Source organism: Lissotriton vulgaris, chromosome 4_1 (assembly GCF_964263255.1).
Source record: "Lissotriton vulgaris chromosome 4_1, aLisVul1.2, whole genome shotgun sequence".
In the NCBI taxonomy this organism is placed as follows: Eukaryota; Metazoa; Chordata; class Amphibia; order Caudata; family Salamandridae; genus Lissotriton; species Lissotriton vulgaris.
Genome location: NC_141691.1, coordinates 1,505,005,505 through 1,505,023,354, shown reverse-complemented (window position 1 = coordinate 1,505,023,354; position 17,850 = coordinate 1,505,005,505). Strand labels below are relative to the sequence as shown.

General features: G+C 45.5%; 1 protein-coding gene across 2 annotated transcripts in view; it reads right to left on the bottom strand.

The window, feature by feature from the left end:
• Positions 1-415: 415 nt before the first annotated feature.
• Positions 416-17,850, bottom strand: part of LOC147724156 (aquaporin-4-like) — a 121,221-nt gene continuing 103,786 nt past the window's right edge. For both annotated transcript variants that reach the window (XM_086966955.1, XM_086966956.1), the window contains one exon: positions 416-952. In XM_086966955.1, the coding sequence (XP_086823081.1) occupies positions 674-952 (279 nt within the window). In that variant the 3' untranslated portion in view covers positions 416-673. The remainder of the gene's footprint in view (positions 953-17,850) is intronic.

Sequence of the window (17,850 nt, the reverse complement as noted above, 5' to 3'; positions counted from 1 at the left end):
CCATTTAGTATCAAACCATTTATTTTTGAATGGAAGTTTAAATACAATATTCTAAATTTAAAACATGATCGGTGAACACCACTATAATCGAGAAAATCACTCTTATTCAGCCAGCAAGTATGATTTCAAGCACCTGGACTGATTACCTGTAACCTAAATACATACCTTATTTAATTCAGCCCCCCTCTTATTAAGAGATGTCAAGACGAGCAGCTGTTCCTGATATTTTTTCTAACCCAAACACATTTCCCACATTACCACCAATCATTAATTTCCTCTGCCCATGGTTTTACAACATTTGTAGAAGATTCTCCGGGTGAAACGCTACTCTGAGACTGATATGTTTGATTGTATAGTGTTTATTTTTCAACTATTTATATGTATGAAAATACAAATTTATCTGTAAATGAATAGTGACTAGCACATACAGCATTGCCATCTCTGAGTCTTCGATTTGACCTGCCGTCTTTTATCATGATGGGCGGTACTCAACATGAACTCTTGCTCACTAATAACTTTGTCAGTTCAGTGAGATAAATGTTTAGCTCCATGATAATGCTGGCAGGCTGATACTGAGGTAAAATGGTAATCCATTGTAGTCACTGAATTTAGAGAGTGAGGTTAAATATTTATATGTTTAGTCTCCTTTTTGTGGAATAAGTCGCTCTATTGCTCATACAGTAGACAGGATCTCGCTATCTGTGTCCTTCGCCTTCCTGTCCTTGCCCCTGTAAGGGTCAATGACATTAACTGTGCCAGTTTTGAGGATCAAGTCGTCATGATCAGCTTGGCTCTGGTTGTCATCCACATCCTGGTATTTCACACGGGTTTTCTGGGTCGCCTTGCTAAAGGCATCTTTCAACTGCTGCTTAAGTTCAATATCTGGGCAATAGACATACTCGTAAGAGACACCAGCAAGCACTGCTCCTATTATTGGTCCAACCCAATAAATCTGAAAATGGAAAACGAAACACAATGTTGAATAAAGAAATATACGTTAATATAATGTTGATGACAGAATAAAATGCTTTCTCAATATTTAGTGTTTTGCTTCATATTTAGCCAAATTATGGAGAAAATAAAATGTAATCAGCATAATTTATTACAAACATGCTTCTCTCTGAAAAAATCTATCTATCGATTAACCCTGGGCGTAGTATGCGTAGTGGGGCTACGCGAAGCTACGCAAAGTGGGCGAGAAACTACGCCCACCTACACACTTCGCGTAGCCCCACTACGCGCCGCCTGCCCCCCCTCCCCTCCATACCTAATTTTTTAAAATATTGAAAGACAAGTAAATAAAAAGGCACTTACCTTGTGCGCTGCCTCATGGGGCTCCCTCTGCTCGTTCGCGCCGCTGTGGCCGCCATCTTGAATACCAATGCGCATGCGCGGCTGCCCCGCATGCGCATTTCTCGCGAGAAATGCGCATGAGCGGGCTGCCGTGCATGCGCATTGGTATCGGCGATGGCGGCGCGAACGAGCAGAGGGCGCCCTGGGACGCAGCGCACAAGGTAAGTGCCTTTTTATTTACTTTTCTTTCATTATTTTCACAAATTAGGTATGCAGGGGAGGGCGGGAGGGAGGCGGGTGGCAGGCAACTTCGCTACGCCCACAGGGTTTCCTGATACGCCTACTTTGCAAAGGGCGAAGTAGGCAACACTACGCCCACTCCGTGGGCGTAGCGAAGTCCTTTACCCAGGGTTACTATCGATCTATCTAGTATACATACACAGTCACCAACAGTTACTCGGTAGTTATAGTTAACCTGAACATTCCATTGAAAATGGGTTTTTTGGTTTGTTCATAACATTGGCACATTATGCAAGAAATGTGTCTCATCCCTGATGGGCAGATGCAGCGGGGAAAGGAGTGAAGGACAAAACAAAAGCATTTCCAATTTTAGCTCCCATACGGAATGTTCCTCAATGGCAGAGCAAGAACCACTGAAGACATTTTTTCCGGTATTCTGCCAAATTTTAAAACAAAATTATCTTGCTACCAAAATATCGTGTCCAAAAGATTGTGAAATGGAAATGTCGTCTGCAAGAACAACATTGTCATGAATATCAATTTAGGGTAGGTAATAGCGAAGTCATTAATATCGTTTGCAGAAATATAGTTGTTAATAATATTATACATTTATATGTAATACTAAAATGCATACAACTTTAAAAAGATGTATATTTTGTGTATCATTACTCTTTGCTTTTTGTGATTTTATTTTTGTACCAGGTTGTGGGTTTATCGGTGTACAGGGTGGGAAGTAATTTAATTATAATTAATTATTAATAAGTTTTAAGTGTATACATATTAAGTGTAGGTTGTGGAGTTTATAGGGGTACAGAGTGGGAAGTAAATTCATTTCTTAAGTAATTAATTCTTAATTAAATTACATATTTATTTGACAACTAATTATGTTAATTGTGTGAATAATTATGTCAATTTTAGGAATGGGTTGTGGGTTTTGTAGGGGTATAGGGTGGGACATAACTACATGAGAATCATTTACCAATTAATATTTTAACTCATTTTTAAATAATTTTTTACATGAAAAATAATTGTGTAATATATTGAAAGGTTTTTTGGAGGGGTGTTTTTGTATGTGTAAAGGGTGTGTAGAAAATTATACTAAATGAAGTAAATTTATAAAAATTATAATTATGTAAATTATGTAAATAGATTATTTTATATACTATATCAGGTGCCATTTGATAAATATGCAGGAATAAATAGATTATTAATATTTAATTAACTTCCCAACATTACTTCATTATTAATACATGTTTAACAGATGTAATTATAAAAATGAAGGAAATCATTTTAAAATATATATATCTCTGTGTGTTGATTTATTTGTGGGGATAAAGGGTGGGGTGGTAGTTAACTACAAATATTTTAGGAATAAATATTAAAAGTTTAACTAATATTTAATTATCTAACATGTATATAATATTTTAATACAGAGTTTTAGATATGCTGTGGGCTTTGTTATTGCTTGAGTAACTTTCTACCCTACATTTCAACAAATTTAAAAATAGGCTATTTATTTATTATGTTATTTATTATTGTAAGTGTTAATTGTGGTGTTTTAAAAAAAAAAGTAAATATTATTGTATTTATTAGTTAATATTTTGACACTATCGGGCCTCATTATGATGTCTAGCGGACTTGAGTCCACCTGACACTGTATACGGTTTAGACCACTCGATCATAGGTCAATGGTCCAGACCGATGAATTAGGATGTGACCCTCCAAAGGGTGGTCTCACACATCCATTTCTCATTGGAAGCTTGTGCAGTGGGAGTAATAGGTGCCCACCCAGGCCTCATAGCGGAGGGTCAGGGGGGATGGAGGCCTTGCTAGGGGCCCCAAAGTCACTTTCCAAACGCCTTTCCATGTCGGCAAGGCCAACATGGAAAGGCTGTCGGAAACCGACATCTTAATCCTGAGGCTCCACCCTCATTCAAGGATTACAATACTGCTCCACTTTCGACGGGCTCTGTGAACCCATCAGAAGAGGAACGTAATAACCCTGCAGGTTTCCCTCCGACCGCCCCATCATAATACTGTTCTTGGAGGGAAACACGGCATATCTGGCGGAAAGCATCCAACAGACTCTCAGATAGCTTTCTGCTCAACATCTAAATCAGAACCACAGCTTTGTTTTTTAATTTTATGTTTAAATTTCATTATGATTTCGACAGAAAAAAAAGCATTAATGGAAATATGCTTTGTGACATCCCACAATGTAGGAGAAGCGTCCAAAGTTTTTGAATCAACAGCCCCAACATCCTCCTCCCTCCCCTATACCCCCCCCCCCCCCTCCTTGTCCACTAAGTGATGGAACCCACCATATCGCATTCTAGGGATCAGTCTGGTCTGTGAGGTGCATAAGTCGCAAATATTTGGGGCCGATGAGTTCTCTAAATTCAGAGAAAAGTAGCGCTAAAAAGTTTTCCAAATACCAGGAAACAAAGCTCTCTGGTTGACAGGGGAGAGGGAAATCTGCTCCATGCCGAGAATGTGCCACAACCGAAGCAACCATGCATGTGAGAGGGCACGCGTTTCGTTCCCCAATATGCTTGAATATTTTGGAGGGCTGCCCCCAGGCAAGTGCTATTTGACGTCCTCTGCACAACTTAAGAAGGAACGTGAGAGGATTCGGTAAGCCTAGGAGAATTTATGCTGGGAACACAGGCAATTCTCTGTCGAAATTAGGATCCTTAAGTACATGCACTCAATAGGAAGTTAGCTGGGGACTGTCCCACAATATATGTGTACAGGTGCCAGGTGACCCGCATCTGCGCCAGCCTCTGGGGAGTCTGGCAGGGGAGTCTGGCAGGAATAAAATACCAATACATAGCTATTTAAGTGGTGGTCTCTAAACTGTTAACATTACACACAGTGTGTTTGGCTCTTAAATATATGTCCTCCCATTCACGCTGAGTAAGTGCACATTCTAATTCCCAGCTTTTTTTACTCATCTTATGAGGTGTTGGGGCTCATCTTATTAAACAACAAATCTGTGAAATAAGGTGGGCGCCATTAAATTTGGGTCATGAACTCTAGTAACCACCTGCAGGCGCAGCGCCACCTTACCGCATTCGAGAAATGGCTGTTATCCAGTGCCTTATTTGCTGGTAACGGAACCGTTCAGTTTTGGGGAAACCCTGTTGATCTTGTAGATTTTCAAAAGAAAGCGGGCTTTTCTCATCGGAAAAGTGTCCAAACGATCTGCTACCCTCTCTTGTCCACCAGGTGAAGGGTCTCGCACCCATCCCAGGGGAGAAAGAAGGGTTCTCCACGATGGCAGTCAATTGGGAGGAGGTGGTGGTGAAAGCTCTTTTCTACGCTATTCTATCCCATGCCTTTAGGGGGACTTGTGTTACTAGCAAAAGGTAAAGGTTCTTAGGCCTAGCTGATGTTGGTAGGAAAGGAATCTGTTGAGTCAGAGTCCAGTCCGAAGAGCACTGGCTTTTTAAGGACAGGGCCCTGGCTAGGCGGCCGCTGTGGCAAACGCTCTTAACTGGGTTGCCCAATATTGGTCCCGGAGATTTAGGATGCCAAGACAACCCTCTCTGGGGGGTCTGTAACTAAGACTTTGTCACATACGGGAATCTCTTGTACACCCAGACAAAGGATTCCAGTTCTCGCTGAAGTGTACGTATCATGCCTGGGGATAGTTCCAATGGAAGGGTCAGAAAGAGGAATAGATTCCTTGGCAGTATGGACATTTTAATAGCCGCTATCTGGCCAAGAGAGTGAGTGTGGTCGCCAAGTAAAGTGGAATAATTTAATGTTCTCGTGCCAAATAAGGACGTGGAGAGTTGTATCCCTAGATAGGGGATCGCTGCTGGGGCCCATTGGATGAGATATGCTTTCCTCAGATTATTTAGTGTAGCTGGTTTCAGAGTGAGACTGAGGCTTGTGATTTATGAACGTTAATTTTGAAACCTGCTGCTAGGGAGAATTGCTCCAACTCGGACAGAATGGCTGGGAGGGAGGTCTGAGAATTTTCTAATGTCACTATAATTTCATCTGCATATACACTAACCGCCATATTCATGAAAATCGGCATTTGCGATTCTGTAATAGCGAAAAAAAGCGAATCGCTATTCAGAAATCGCAAATCCGAATTCATGAAGAATTGCGATAAAAAAAAGCGATTCGCACGCGATCGCAAATTCCGTTAGCGATGACCGATAATCTCAGAATAATCGCTATTTTCAGCTACCCGCGCCTGGACTGCGAGCTCGCAAATAGCGATATCGCTATTTGCGATATTGCTATTTGCGAGATCGCAAACTCGCGAGATCGAGAAAACGGGAAGTCGCATTTCGAGCCCAGTGATGACATCACAACCAGGAAGCTGCCGGTTCCCACCACCATTCTCCACAGTGAGGCTGACAGAGAGGGAGCAATTTGGAGAGCTGCAGCTATTCAGGAGAAAACCACAGAACCACAACCCTGCTACAATGGCTGAGGAACCTGCAACTGGCACCAGCAGCTCGTCTGGGCGCAAAAGAAAATTAAAATTTTCGGAGCAGGAGCTAGAACACCTGATAGAGGGGGTGGTGGCAAACCATGACAGACTGTTTGGCACAGATTCAAGGAGGGTCCCTGAACAGGAGAAGCGCAGGATATGGCAGGGGATAGCCTCGACTGTGAACTCCGTGGGAGTGGCGGACAGGTCCCTCGAGAAATTAAAGAAGCGCTTTTACGACCTCCGAGGCCGTGCCAAGGAGAAGGTGGCGGCGCGCCTTGGGGAGTCCTCGGGCACTGGAGGAGGAGGACCAACTGTCCCACCCAATACTGCCATGGAGGACCAGGTGGAGGACACCCTGGAGAAGGAGGCCTGTGTAGGATTTACACAACTAGACTCATCCCGCACCACCCAAGACACCCAAGGTAAGTGGCATGCGACTGCGACCCTGCCCCCTATGGATGTCCATGACCAAATAGGCTCCCCCAATGTCCCATAGGCATGCCATAGTTGCACATCAAGGAATGTCCTGAAGCATTGTGGGAGATGTAGTCTGGCCACAATGTTGTAGTACCACAATGCAGCCAGACAGGTCCCAAAGCACACAAAGCCACTGCCATTCAGGGAATGTCACCCAGCATGCATGTAGCAACTGCACGTCTGCCAGATACATGCAACTAATGATCCACCACTTACCCCCACAGGTGGCGATAGCAGCGACAGCGAAAGGCTGCAAATTGATGAGGGGGTCCAGGAGGAGGAGGTGCCACCACCAACCCAGGCATCAGCCCCTGCCGCTGCATCAACACCAGCAGCAAGAACCACCTGCAGTGTCCCCCCTACGACTGGTGCAGCACCCACAGCCGCTGCCAGGCCAGCCACCATTGTGCCTCCTGCTACCGCTGCTCCACCTAGAGCCGCAGCCATGGCAGTCACCACTGTGCCCCCTGCGACTTCTACACCAGCCACACCAGCAGTCACACCCCCTGCATCTGGCGCACCTGCAACACCTGCAGTCATACCCCCAGCAGCTGTTGCCTCTACATCCGGGGCTGCGCCAGTTTCCACACAGCGGCCAGCCACACACTCAGGCCAGCAGGGCAGGCGTGGCAGGTCACGGCAGCACTCCACTCCTGCAAGCAGGCGGGCCAATGATCAGGGACTGGCGCGGCTCAGCGTTGAGAGACGCATGCTTCGGATTCACCAGCGCCAGGCACAGCAGCAAGGAGCTATACACCTGCAGCTCCATATGATAGGGCGCAATGTGGCCACAGTTGCAGGCCACATGGACGGCATGAGGGCAGCCATGGCAGGTGTGGGAGAACGATTAGACAACATGACTGCAGCCATGGCAGGTGTGGGTGAGGGAATGGCCCGCATGGCTGCAGCCATGGAGGCCAACACCGCTGCCATGTCGAGACAGCGCAGTGGAGCACGCCGGCGCCACCGCCAACTTATGACCCGGCTGGCCTCTTACAGCAGGGCAAGTTATGTAGCAGCAAATGCTACTTCTCTGTTGGCGCGGAGCTCCCTGACCCAGCAGCACCAACTAATACAGTGCAGCGAGGAAATGACTAGGGTGCTGGAGCACCTCACCACGGCCGTCATTGCACTTCACCTTCCAGCAATTCCATCCACTGTGGGGGGTGATGATGCTAGTGAGGGGGCGTCCAGCGTCAGCTCTCACTCTGCCTCACAGGTCGCACCACACAGCCGCAGCACCAGGCCCACGCCATTGCCTGAAGCCCCGGAGGAGGATGCCCCTCAGAGGTGCTATGGCGCAACGCGCAGTAGGCGCTCCTGAGAACTTCAGACTATCAATGGCACAGGCTGACGTTAAGCCTGCCATGTAGTGATACACAGCAGTATGGCGTAATACTGTTTGTTGTAGTTATTTGGACTGGAACCTTATTTTTATTTTTGTGAATTGAACAAATACATTTATTTTGCTACACACATTAGCGTTGTGTCATCATTACATTTTGCATGCATTGTTGATTTGTGGGGTGATGGAAGTGGTTGTACTAGAAACTGTTCACTGTGATGTGGTTGCGACGTCTGTGCCCTTCTGCTGGGTTCTCCCCATGTGCATGGCGCGCATGTGCAGGTGGCCGGTTGTCCCCCTCAGATTCACTGCCAGAGATGTCAACAGGTATCCGGTGCTTGGTTGCAATGTTATGTATTATTGCGCAGACAGCCACAATGCGGCAGCACTTTTCAGGACTGTAATACATGGCCCCACCTGTCTTGTGCAGTATGCGGAACCTGCTCTTGAGCAGGCCAATTGTCCTTTCTATGCAATTCCTTGTCCGTATGTGTGCAATATTGTAGCGCCGTTGCTGGGGTGTAGCAGGGTTGAGGTATGGGGTCAGGAGGTATTCACGGAGGGCGTAGCCACTGTCACCTGAATGAGAGGAGCAGATGGTGATTGCCTGTGCTGCGCTGTTACATCTTAGCAATGTGACATTTCCAACAAAGTGTACTTACCAAGTAGGTGTCCTTCCCCAAACTCTCCCCTGACCAGTCGTGTGTGGAGGCCGCTGTGCCGGAAAATGAAGGAGTCATGGGTACTCCCTGGGTACTGTGCGACAATGTCAGTGATGTATGTCTTAGCATTGCAGACCATCTGGATGTTGAGGGAGTGGTAGGACTTTCTATTGCGGAACATATACTCCATGCCAGCTGGTGGGCAGATGGCGACGTGGGTACAGTCTATGCATCCGAGCACATGTGGAAAATGGGCTACATTGTAGAATTGTAGCTTGGTCATGTCCAATTCCTGTTGGCTGGAGGGGAATTTGATGTGACGGTGTAGCTGGGTGAGCATGGCGTCAACAAAAGTGTGGAGGCAGCGTGACATGGTGGGCTGGGATATCCCCCCAGCAGCCGCTACTATCCCCTGGAAACTCCCGGAGGCCAGGAGGTGCAGGCTACACAATACCTGCACATGTGTAGGCACAGCATTGGTACGGCTTGTTGGGTGCTGCATCAGGGGGTCAAGCTCCTGTATTAGCTGCATTATCATTTCCCCATTCAGCCTGTATTTAGCATATATCTGCTCTCTGGTTTGGCCCAGCAAGGTGACCCGCTGGCGGAATATCCTGTCCTGGATCCTGCGTCTCCTCCGTGTTAATCGCTCTAGCCTTCAACGCCTCACCACCATGTACATTCCTGGCATTGTGGGACTCCTAATGCTGCTGATGATGATGGTCCTTATGAGTGATTGGTCAGGCCAGTACCTGTTGGTGATAGGACAACGGTTTTTTGAATGTTTTTTTTGCATGGCTTTCATGGTTACCACCTGCTTTGAGTTGTCCTTATTTTGCGCGGTGCAAATAGAGATTTTTGGGTTTTTCGCTAATTGCGATTTTTCTTGAATACCGATTGCGATTATATAGCGAATTCACTATTATTTTCGCAGAATCCGTGGTGTGTCGCTATTTCCGATTCGCTAATGCTCACCTGCCGGGATTCTGCGAATATATTAGCGAATTAGCAAATCTGTGTTTGCGAATTCGCTATTTTGATGTTGAATGCCGATTACGGAAAATGCGCCCGCATTTGCATTTTCGCAGCGATTGCGGGCGCAATTTTACTTCATGAATCAGGCTGTATGTGCATATATGTCCCCCTCAAAGTGTATTCCAGAGATAGGAGGATTATCACGGATTAGCTGGGCCATTGGTTTCATATTAAGGCGAAAAGCAAGAAGGAGATGTGACAGCCCTGGCGTGTGCCTCTCTGAATAAGAAACGGGGTAGATGTATGACCGTCAACCCGACCTTGGCAGCGGTACTGGTATATCCACAGAGGACTAAAGCTATAAATCTTTCAGGGAGTCCAAAGTGTTGCAAAGTTACCTCTGAAAAAGCTTTTGATAGGGTTAATTGGACATATTAGAGTCCACTGACAGGAGCATGCATTCAGTGTCAAATCGTTGGTCTTTATTATGTGGAGTAAGCACTTGGTGTTATCTGTGCATTGGCGGTTGGGGACAAATCCTGCTTGGTCTGGGTCGATCAACCCCGGAAGGAGTGGTGACAAGCGCGATGCCAGGATGCCCATGAATAACTTAAAATCGACATTAAGGAGGGAGATGAGTCTGAATAAAGTACATTGACACTTATTTTTCCCAGCCTTCGGTATTACCATAACCAAGGCCTCTAGCATCATCTTAGGGAGAGCGGATGATGTCCCTATAGGGTTGTATACCCTGAGAATAGGGGCCAGTATATTGCAGAAGGTTTTGTAAAACGATGCGGAGAAGCCATCTGGTCTGGGGGATTTAAGTGGTTTCTGCTTGGAAATGGCTGAAATTACCACCTTAATTCTGACAGAGGGTTTGATGTCCTCTGCTTGGTCTTGTGTGATTGAAGAGGTGGGCACTCCCTGAAGGCACTGAGCTTGGACTTGCGGGGAGAGGTCTTGTGCCTTATAAAGTTCTGCGTAATATTGACAATGTTTCGGCTGTTTTCTGGTCGGTAACCATCTCCTCACCTGTGCGGGCAATTACGTAGTTGATACTAGAGGCTTGTCTCTGTGTCCTTAATCTGTGAGCCATTAACCTCCCGGCTGTATCCTCGCCTGTGTAAAAAGTGTGTCAGAGTCTGAGCACTGCATACTCTGCCCTATCTATATCTAGTGGTGCCAGCTGAGAGTGCCCAGCTTCAAGTTGTCTCCATACTCTGGGCGCCCCAGTTCTCCGGTGTATGCGTTTTAGTTCCAGTTCCTGTGTCTGTTACATCAAGAGTTATCTCTTCTCCCTGTGCTACTTATCTGTAGCCGCGATTGCTATGAATTCTCCTCTAACCACTGTTTTAGTGCATCCCGGAGGGCAAGTATGGGGGTTTCAGGGGTATCATTTATTTCCAGGTAGTCCTGTAGAGCTTTTGAGATCTGCTGGACAACCTCTGGGTGATGCTGCAATGTATTTCGGGGACGCCAAGTCCGGGAGGAGGTCTGGGCCAGTGACAAGGAAAGGGCCAGGATGACTGCTGTGTGGTCTGAGAGTGTGCATGGCAATATATCTATTTGTTTGATTTATGGTTTTAAGCTCATCTTGCCTAAAATATAGTCAATCCTCGCGTGTCTCTCCATGTATCGAATTGGCTGGCGTCAGTAAGCATCTGTTTTCTCTCTTCTACGAGAGCTCCAGTTTGTCCTTGTCTTTGGGCTGATCTATCTAGGGTGTTGTCAAAAGCTGTGTTTAGGTCTCTTCCCATCAGGATTACCCTGTCTGGGGTAGTGCTGATTTTGTGCACTACACTCTACAGATACTCTTATTGGCCTTCATTCGGGCATAAACTAATTCTATTGTGAATGTTTGTCAGTCTAAATAAAAGGAAAAAGCCAGCAACCTTCCTTTTAGTTCTACCACTTTGGGCTCTAGCTTACTGGGAAGGTGTTTGAGATGAAGAAATCTACTCCTGCATTTTTTTAGATAAGGAAGAAAAGAGCTGTTGTGGAGACGCCCGAGATCGGAGACTGTGTGTGTCCCCCGGTAAGAGATGGGTCTCCTGGAGGAGGCATATATGGGCTCCCGAGTGTTCTAAATATGACAAGATGGCGCAGCGTTTAATGGGGCTGTTCAATCCTTTTACGTTCAGAGTCCAGATCTTAAGAGACGAGGGGCATAATACCAAGCAATAGCGATAATTATTGCTATTGCTTGGTTAGAGACAAAAATTTACCGCTGAGCTGCGGTGATTTTTACCGCAAATAAACCTTGGTATTACCAAGGTTTATCGCAAATGCGATAAAAATCGCCGCAATGCATGAATATCGCTGAAAAGTCAGCGATATTCATGCATTACCGAGCTAATGCTTTTAGCCATGTTATCCACCTCCCATTGGATAACATGGCTAAGAACTGCTCAGGGCAGGTGTTAGCTTTTGGAGATATTCGCGCTTAGCGCAAATATCTCCAAAAGTTGGTAATAGGAGATAGCGATGTTAGCGGCTGTTTTCAGTCGCTAACATCTTGGCACGCCCACTTTGCATGTCAAATTCAAATTCAAATTCAAAATTAGCTTTATTCGATTTTCAGTAAAAATCATAAAAGCATACAAGTACATTTTATACAATGAATTTTTAAAAAGATTTCCACTATAAGAAATTTTTGTAAGGAATCAATAAAACGGTTTTCCATATATAAAAGTCAATGATGAAGATATGACCGATGGTCTCATGTTACAGCATATAGTAAAATCAAACATATAAGGCTTACATCATAGTATTTCTATATTTCATCACTGACATTAAAAAGCGAGAAACAACAAAGATGACATGCACCTCATCTAACAAGAGTAACTTCAGATAAGCGTCTTTACATGTTCTGATGCCCCACCGTTTAAGAAGAGGTAAGAGGAACAGTTTCCTCGGGGCAGAATACAGGTTACAGAAGAACATGATGTGAATGTTACTTTGTGATGAATGATCATCGCATGGACAGATTAGGTTCGGTGAAATCCAATCATTTTGTTTCGGAAAGGTGACCATACGGAAAAAAGTGCCTAAACGCAGCCTGGTAAGAAGCATACGAGGGTAAGGTACAGTTTCAATCCTGAGGTAGAGTTGTAAACCTTCAATGGGGGTAATTTTTTGGTAACTCAGGATAGTATTTTTGAGTTTCTCTGTGTCCCATCTAACGCTTTCCAGGTGTGTGATTAAAAGTTTTTTGAGAGCTGGCCTGGACAAATTTTCTAGGGACTCTGGGTCGTCATAATACTCAGGATGTCCAATTTTAGAGAACATCAGTCAGACCTGTCTTAACCATTTGATTTTGGATGCACCATCCAAATTCATACAATCCGTGATGAGCTCTCTATTAAATTGGCATTCCATAGTGGTCCAGATTTTATGCCAAAGCAAACACAGTGATAACTTTATAGTGTCGCTAAGGAATTTAAGACCAGTCTCAATGTGAGTAGTAAAGGTTGAGGTAGATTTACTCACACCTAGTAAATAGTGAATGAAGAGATTCTCACAAGTTTGTAGTGAGGACACATTTTCAAAGCCCCATAGGCCTGATCCATACATGACTGTCGCTACACACTTAGCTTGGTAAATCTGTAACAACTCGACGGTTGGTTTGCCCCCTATTTTTGCTGCGAAGGTTCTCAAGGCCCCGATGGCACGGGTAAACGCAAGTTTTCTAGCAGATACTGCCTGTTTCCAGGCTCCTTTCCTTTCAAAAACGACACCCAGGTAGCAAAAAATGTCCATACTCTCAATTCTTTGCCCGTCAAGATATATCGAACATTGTGGCCTTATGTTTTTTTGGGTGCATGGCATGGAGAAGGTTTTAGAGATGTTTATTTTCAGATTTCTCTTCCCCATAAAGGAAGAGAATTCAGTTACCGCTCTCTGCAACCCTACCTTAGTCCTAGACATAATTGCCGCGTCGTCGGCATATAAAAGGATGGGTACAGGCCTACCATTGACGGCTGGGTAGTCACTTGGCAGATTTATCAAATGTTCTACAACAGAGTTAATATAGAAACTAAATAGAAGGGGCGCAAGTATGCAGCCTTGCCTAACTCCTCTATTTATAGCAAATTTCTGCGTACATTGCCCCTGGGTCCCGAACATCACTCTGGCACCGGCGTCTCTGTACAGTTCTTTTATAAATATGACAATTGTGGGATCCACCCCAATATGTTCCAATGTTGACCAGAGCTGCAGGTGATCCACACAATCAAATGCTGAGCTAAGGTCAACAAAGGTAAGAAACAGATCCCCTTTTTTGGCCTGGGTATATTTCGACATCAGTAGGGACAGGTTTAAACATTGTTCCTGGGTGCCCAATCCCTTTCGGAAACCGTATTGGAGTTCCGAAATGACCTTATTTTCTGTCTCCCACTGCTGTATTCTCTTCAGGACGATCCTTCCCGCAATTTTCATAAGGCCGTCCAGTAATGAGATAGGACGGTAGCAAGCGGGATCGTCCCTATTTCCCTTTTTAAAGATGGGAACTACAATTGCGTCTGACCAGGTGTTAATTAAGCCGCATTTGTTTCCCATATTCAAAACGTTAGTCAACAGGGGAGCCCAGAATTCCAGATTAGTTTTGTAGATATCCACTGGGGTATGATCAGGGCCAGGGGCTTTCCCTGACGGGCTTTCCCTGATGGCGTTTTCAACTTCTGTGGTGGTAAAGACCGGATCAATTGGGTAGAGAGATACTGGGAGGGTACTTGGCTGGTAGTCCTGAGTTGGTTTATTCGAGGATGAGTTTGCCTTTTGTTGAAACTGAGTGTCCCCCTGGCTATTAGTGTAAAGTTTGCCATAGTGTTCTACCCAGAGTTCTGCCGTAATTGCTACATCTATGCCATTGTCAGTATCTTTTGTGTTGTATACTGATCTTATGACTTTCCAGAAGAGGTTGGTGTCCTTCTTTCTAGCAGCTTCCCCCAAAGCTTCCCAGGCCTCCCGTTTCATAGTTGCCTTCCGGTGATTAATTTCCCTCTTATACTCTCGCCTGGCCTGGGAAATATGCACCCTGTTTTTCGGGATAGTATTTAACACTTTCTTCAAATTCTTTAGGGCAGCTGTACACCTGGAATCAAACCACCCACCTGCGTGTTTCCCATTCTTTTTATGGCTCCTAGTTAGGGTATCTTTTATGTACAGCTGTATATTAGCAAAAGCTGCCATAATCACCTTAGGATCAATATCTTCTTCTAAACAGACAAAAATGTCTGCAAGGCAAGATGATATGAATTTGTGAAAGAAGATTGTGGGATTCAGTTTCTCCCACTTTATCACATAGCCATTTATCTTTGTTAAGGTGACCTCTAGTGGATAAAGTGGCCCGCTAGGTTCCTTTGCTTTCTCCTCTGGGAGCCTTACCCCAAAGGTAATAGGGTAGTGATCACTCATTGGTTCATCTCCTATCTCCCAAAAAGTTATGAAATTGGGTTTGGTGGGTGATATCAGTGCAAAGTCGATAGTAGATTGACAGCCTCTTCCATTGTAAGTAGGGGCAAAGGGAACTGGGGGGGAACATGCCTGATTAATGAAAGTAAGATCAAAAGAGAATATAATACTATTAAGGAGAGACCCCAGGTTGGTGTGTGAGAAATGGAAAGGGCCATCCTCCTTATGATCTGCAAGGCCGCACAAACCTAACTCAGAAAATGGGCAGATGGCACAATTGAAATCTCCCACCCAGAGAACTATGTGGTCCCCCGTGTTTTGATCTCTCACTTTATGAATGTGGTTTGACATTTTATTCAAAATCACTTCCATTTCATTTAGTGGCATGTTATTATAGAAGTTCACCAGTATGACCTTTTGTGTGGTGCCCCAATTAAAAGAGAGGATTTGGAAATATTGTTCAGAATGGAAATTGTGTACCTTTATTTGCCCTACATTCGAAGTGTATATGCACAAACCCCCTTTGTTACGACCCTGAGGGGAGGGCACAGCAGGTGAATGGAATGTTCGGAACCCCATAATATGCCTTTCCTCTATGAGCCAAGTTTCTTGCAGGCAAAGTATACCATGCTTCTGCACAGTCTCCAACCAGGGTTTGTGCATGATCTTATTTCCCAGACCAGCTACGTTCCAGGATAAGAGTGAATGCTTTAAGTCACTGACCTCCTGGTGCGGTTGGCCCACGTTCCCCGTTAGGTCTACTGAAGCTTGGGGATGTACCATGTCTAGATGTTGTGTGGCCCGCACTGTAAGGGAGCGCTGATCAGGGCAGGGTTGTTCCATCACCAGATGGGTTGGAAAATTGTCAAAGAGTGGTGATTTATCACTGCTGTTGGTATTCATTGGATGATTTTGGGCACTCGACCGGGGTAGAGGGTCGACAGTTCCCAGTCAATCCACCTGATCTAGGCATTCGAACCTGTTCGTAGTGGGTGCTCCTTCCCACCAGTTATTAGCGGGTTGCCATCCGTGGCTAGGCCCCTTCCATCTATGGTTATTTGTTATGGGCCAGGCCCCAGGACCCTCTACTACCTGCTTTGGAGGGTAGAAAAAGGTAAGGGGTTTAGTGACAATAGCTTGTTCAGATGCATATGGGTCCCACGTGGTGATGAGATGGGCTGTATGAGGGTCTGCAAATTACACCACGATACAGTCTCCTGGAATAGATTTATAGGTGCGACCCACCCATGGGACTCGCCTGACCATCAAAACCCTACTCCTGTTGGTATGAGGGAGCTGCCTGTTGACATTTAGCCAGTAGATCACTTTGTTCTTTAAGGACCACTGGGTTTCCACAGTGTCAGGGTCAAGCGGAGGTACTCCAGCCAGGATGGCAACATAGGGCCCGGCCTCAGGGGGGAGATCAATGTAACCCCCACGAAAGTTCTGATGGTTTTGATGTGGGTTAGGTTGGCGCTCTGGAAAGGGGGTGATAGGATTACTCGCCATCTGGTCAGTTCTAGGGAAAGTTTTGGGCTGCACCTGCTTTTTGAAGGGTTTTTTCTCTGATTTTGGTGGATTTGATGAGGGAGGGGCAACGACATTTGCAATTTTCCGGGGTTTGGGAATTGGGGTAGGTTTGGGTAGGGGGGGGGAGGAAGTGTGGGGAGAATTGAAGGGACAAGGGGGGCCTCCTTGGGGACTGGGGCCGTTTGGATGCCAGTGTTAGGGGCTGGTGCAGGTTGGATGCCATCATTACTAACCTGGGAGGCAACCTCGGTAATGTGGGGATGTCTTGCTTCCAGCTGTTTTAGGCTAAGCGTGGCCAGAGATACTAGGGTTTTATCCATTTCAAGAAGATGATTCTCAATTCGTGACAGTCTGAGTTCAAAAGGTGTCAATAGTTGTTTTAAAGTAACCCAGACTGTTTTGAGGAAATCTTCATCATCACCCGTCTTGTCCGTGTCCCTCCCTAGCTCGATTTGCCCTCCCCTTGTTGTTTTTTCGCCAGGGACAGCAGGATTCTCTGGAAGCGGTGCAGTAGTGGTGTTAAGATAAATGAGGTTGCTATCACCCCCTGTTGACTGTGTAGCCGGAGTTGATGTTTGTTTGAGCTCCCCTGTGTTTGACAGCGTTCTTCTATGATTGAAAAACTGCTGCCTTGCAATTTTTGCTTTCTTACGAGCGTAAGCAGCTTTTGCATTATTTTTCTTTTTCAGGGCTTGACGGTCTTGGTTTCTACTTTTTACAACAGGAAAAGAGGGGGCAGGTATATCCGGTAAAGTGATGGAGTTTCCCTGTTCAGTAGGCAATTTACCCTCATTAGGTTTGGAGGTCGTGGGTGAGAAGATAAAAGAAGAATCTAGTGGGAGTGGAGAGGAGGAAGGGGGAGAGTGATGGATGTCGGTGTGTCTCTCCATGTATCGAATTGGCAAGTATGGGGGTTTCAGGGGTATCATTTATTTCCAGGTAGTCCTGTAGAGCTTTTGAGATCTGCTGGACAACCTCTGGGTGATGCTGCAATGTATTTCGGGGACGCCAAGTCCGGGAGGAGGTCTGGGCCAGTGACAAGGAAAGGGCCAGGATGACTGCTGTGTGGTCTGAGAGTGTGCATGGCAATATATCTATTTGTTTGATTTATGGTTTTAAGCTCATCTTGCCTAAAATATAGTCAATCCTCGCGTGTCTCTCCATGTATCGAATTGGCTGGCGTCAGTAAGCATCTGTTTTCTCTCTTCTACGAGAGCTCCAGTTTGTCCTTGTCTTTGGGCTGATCTATCTAGGGTGTTGTCAAAAGCTGTGTTTAGGTCTCTTCCCATCAGGATTACCCTGTCTGGGGTAGTGCTGATTTTGTGCACTACACTCTACAGATACTCTTATTGGCCTTCATTCGGGCATAAACTAATTCTATTGTGAATGTTTGTCAGTCTAAATAAAAGGAAAAAGCCAGCAACCTTCCTTTTAGTTCTACCACTTTGGGCTCTAGC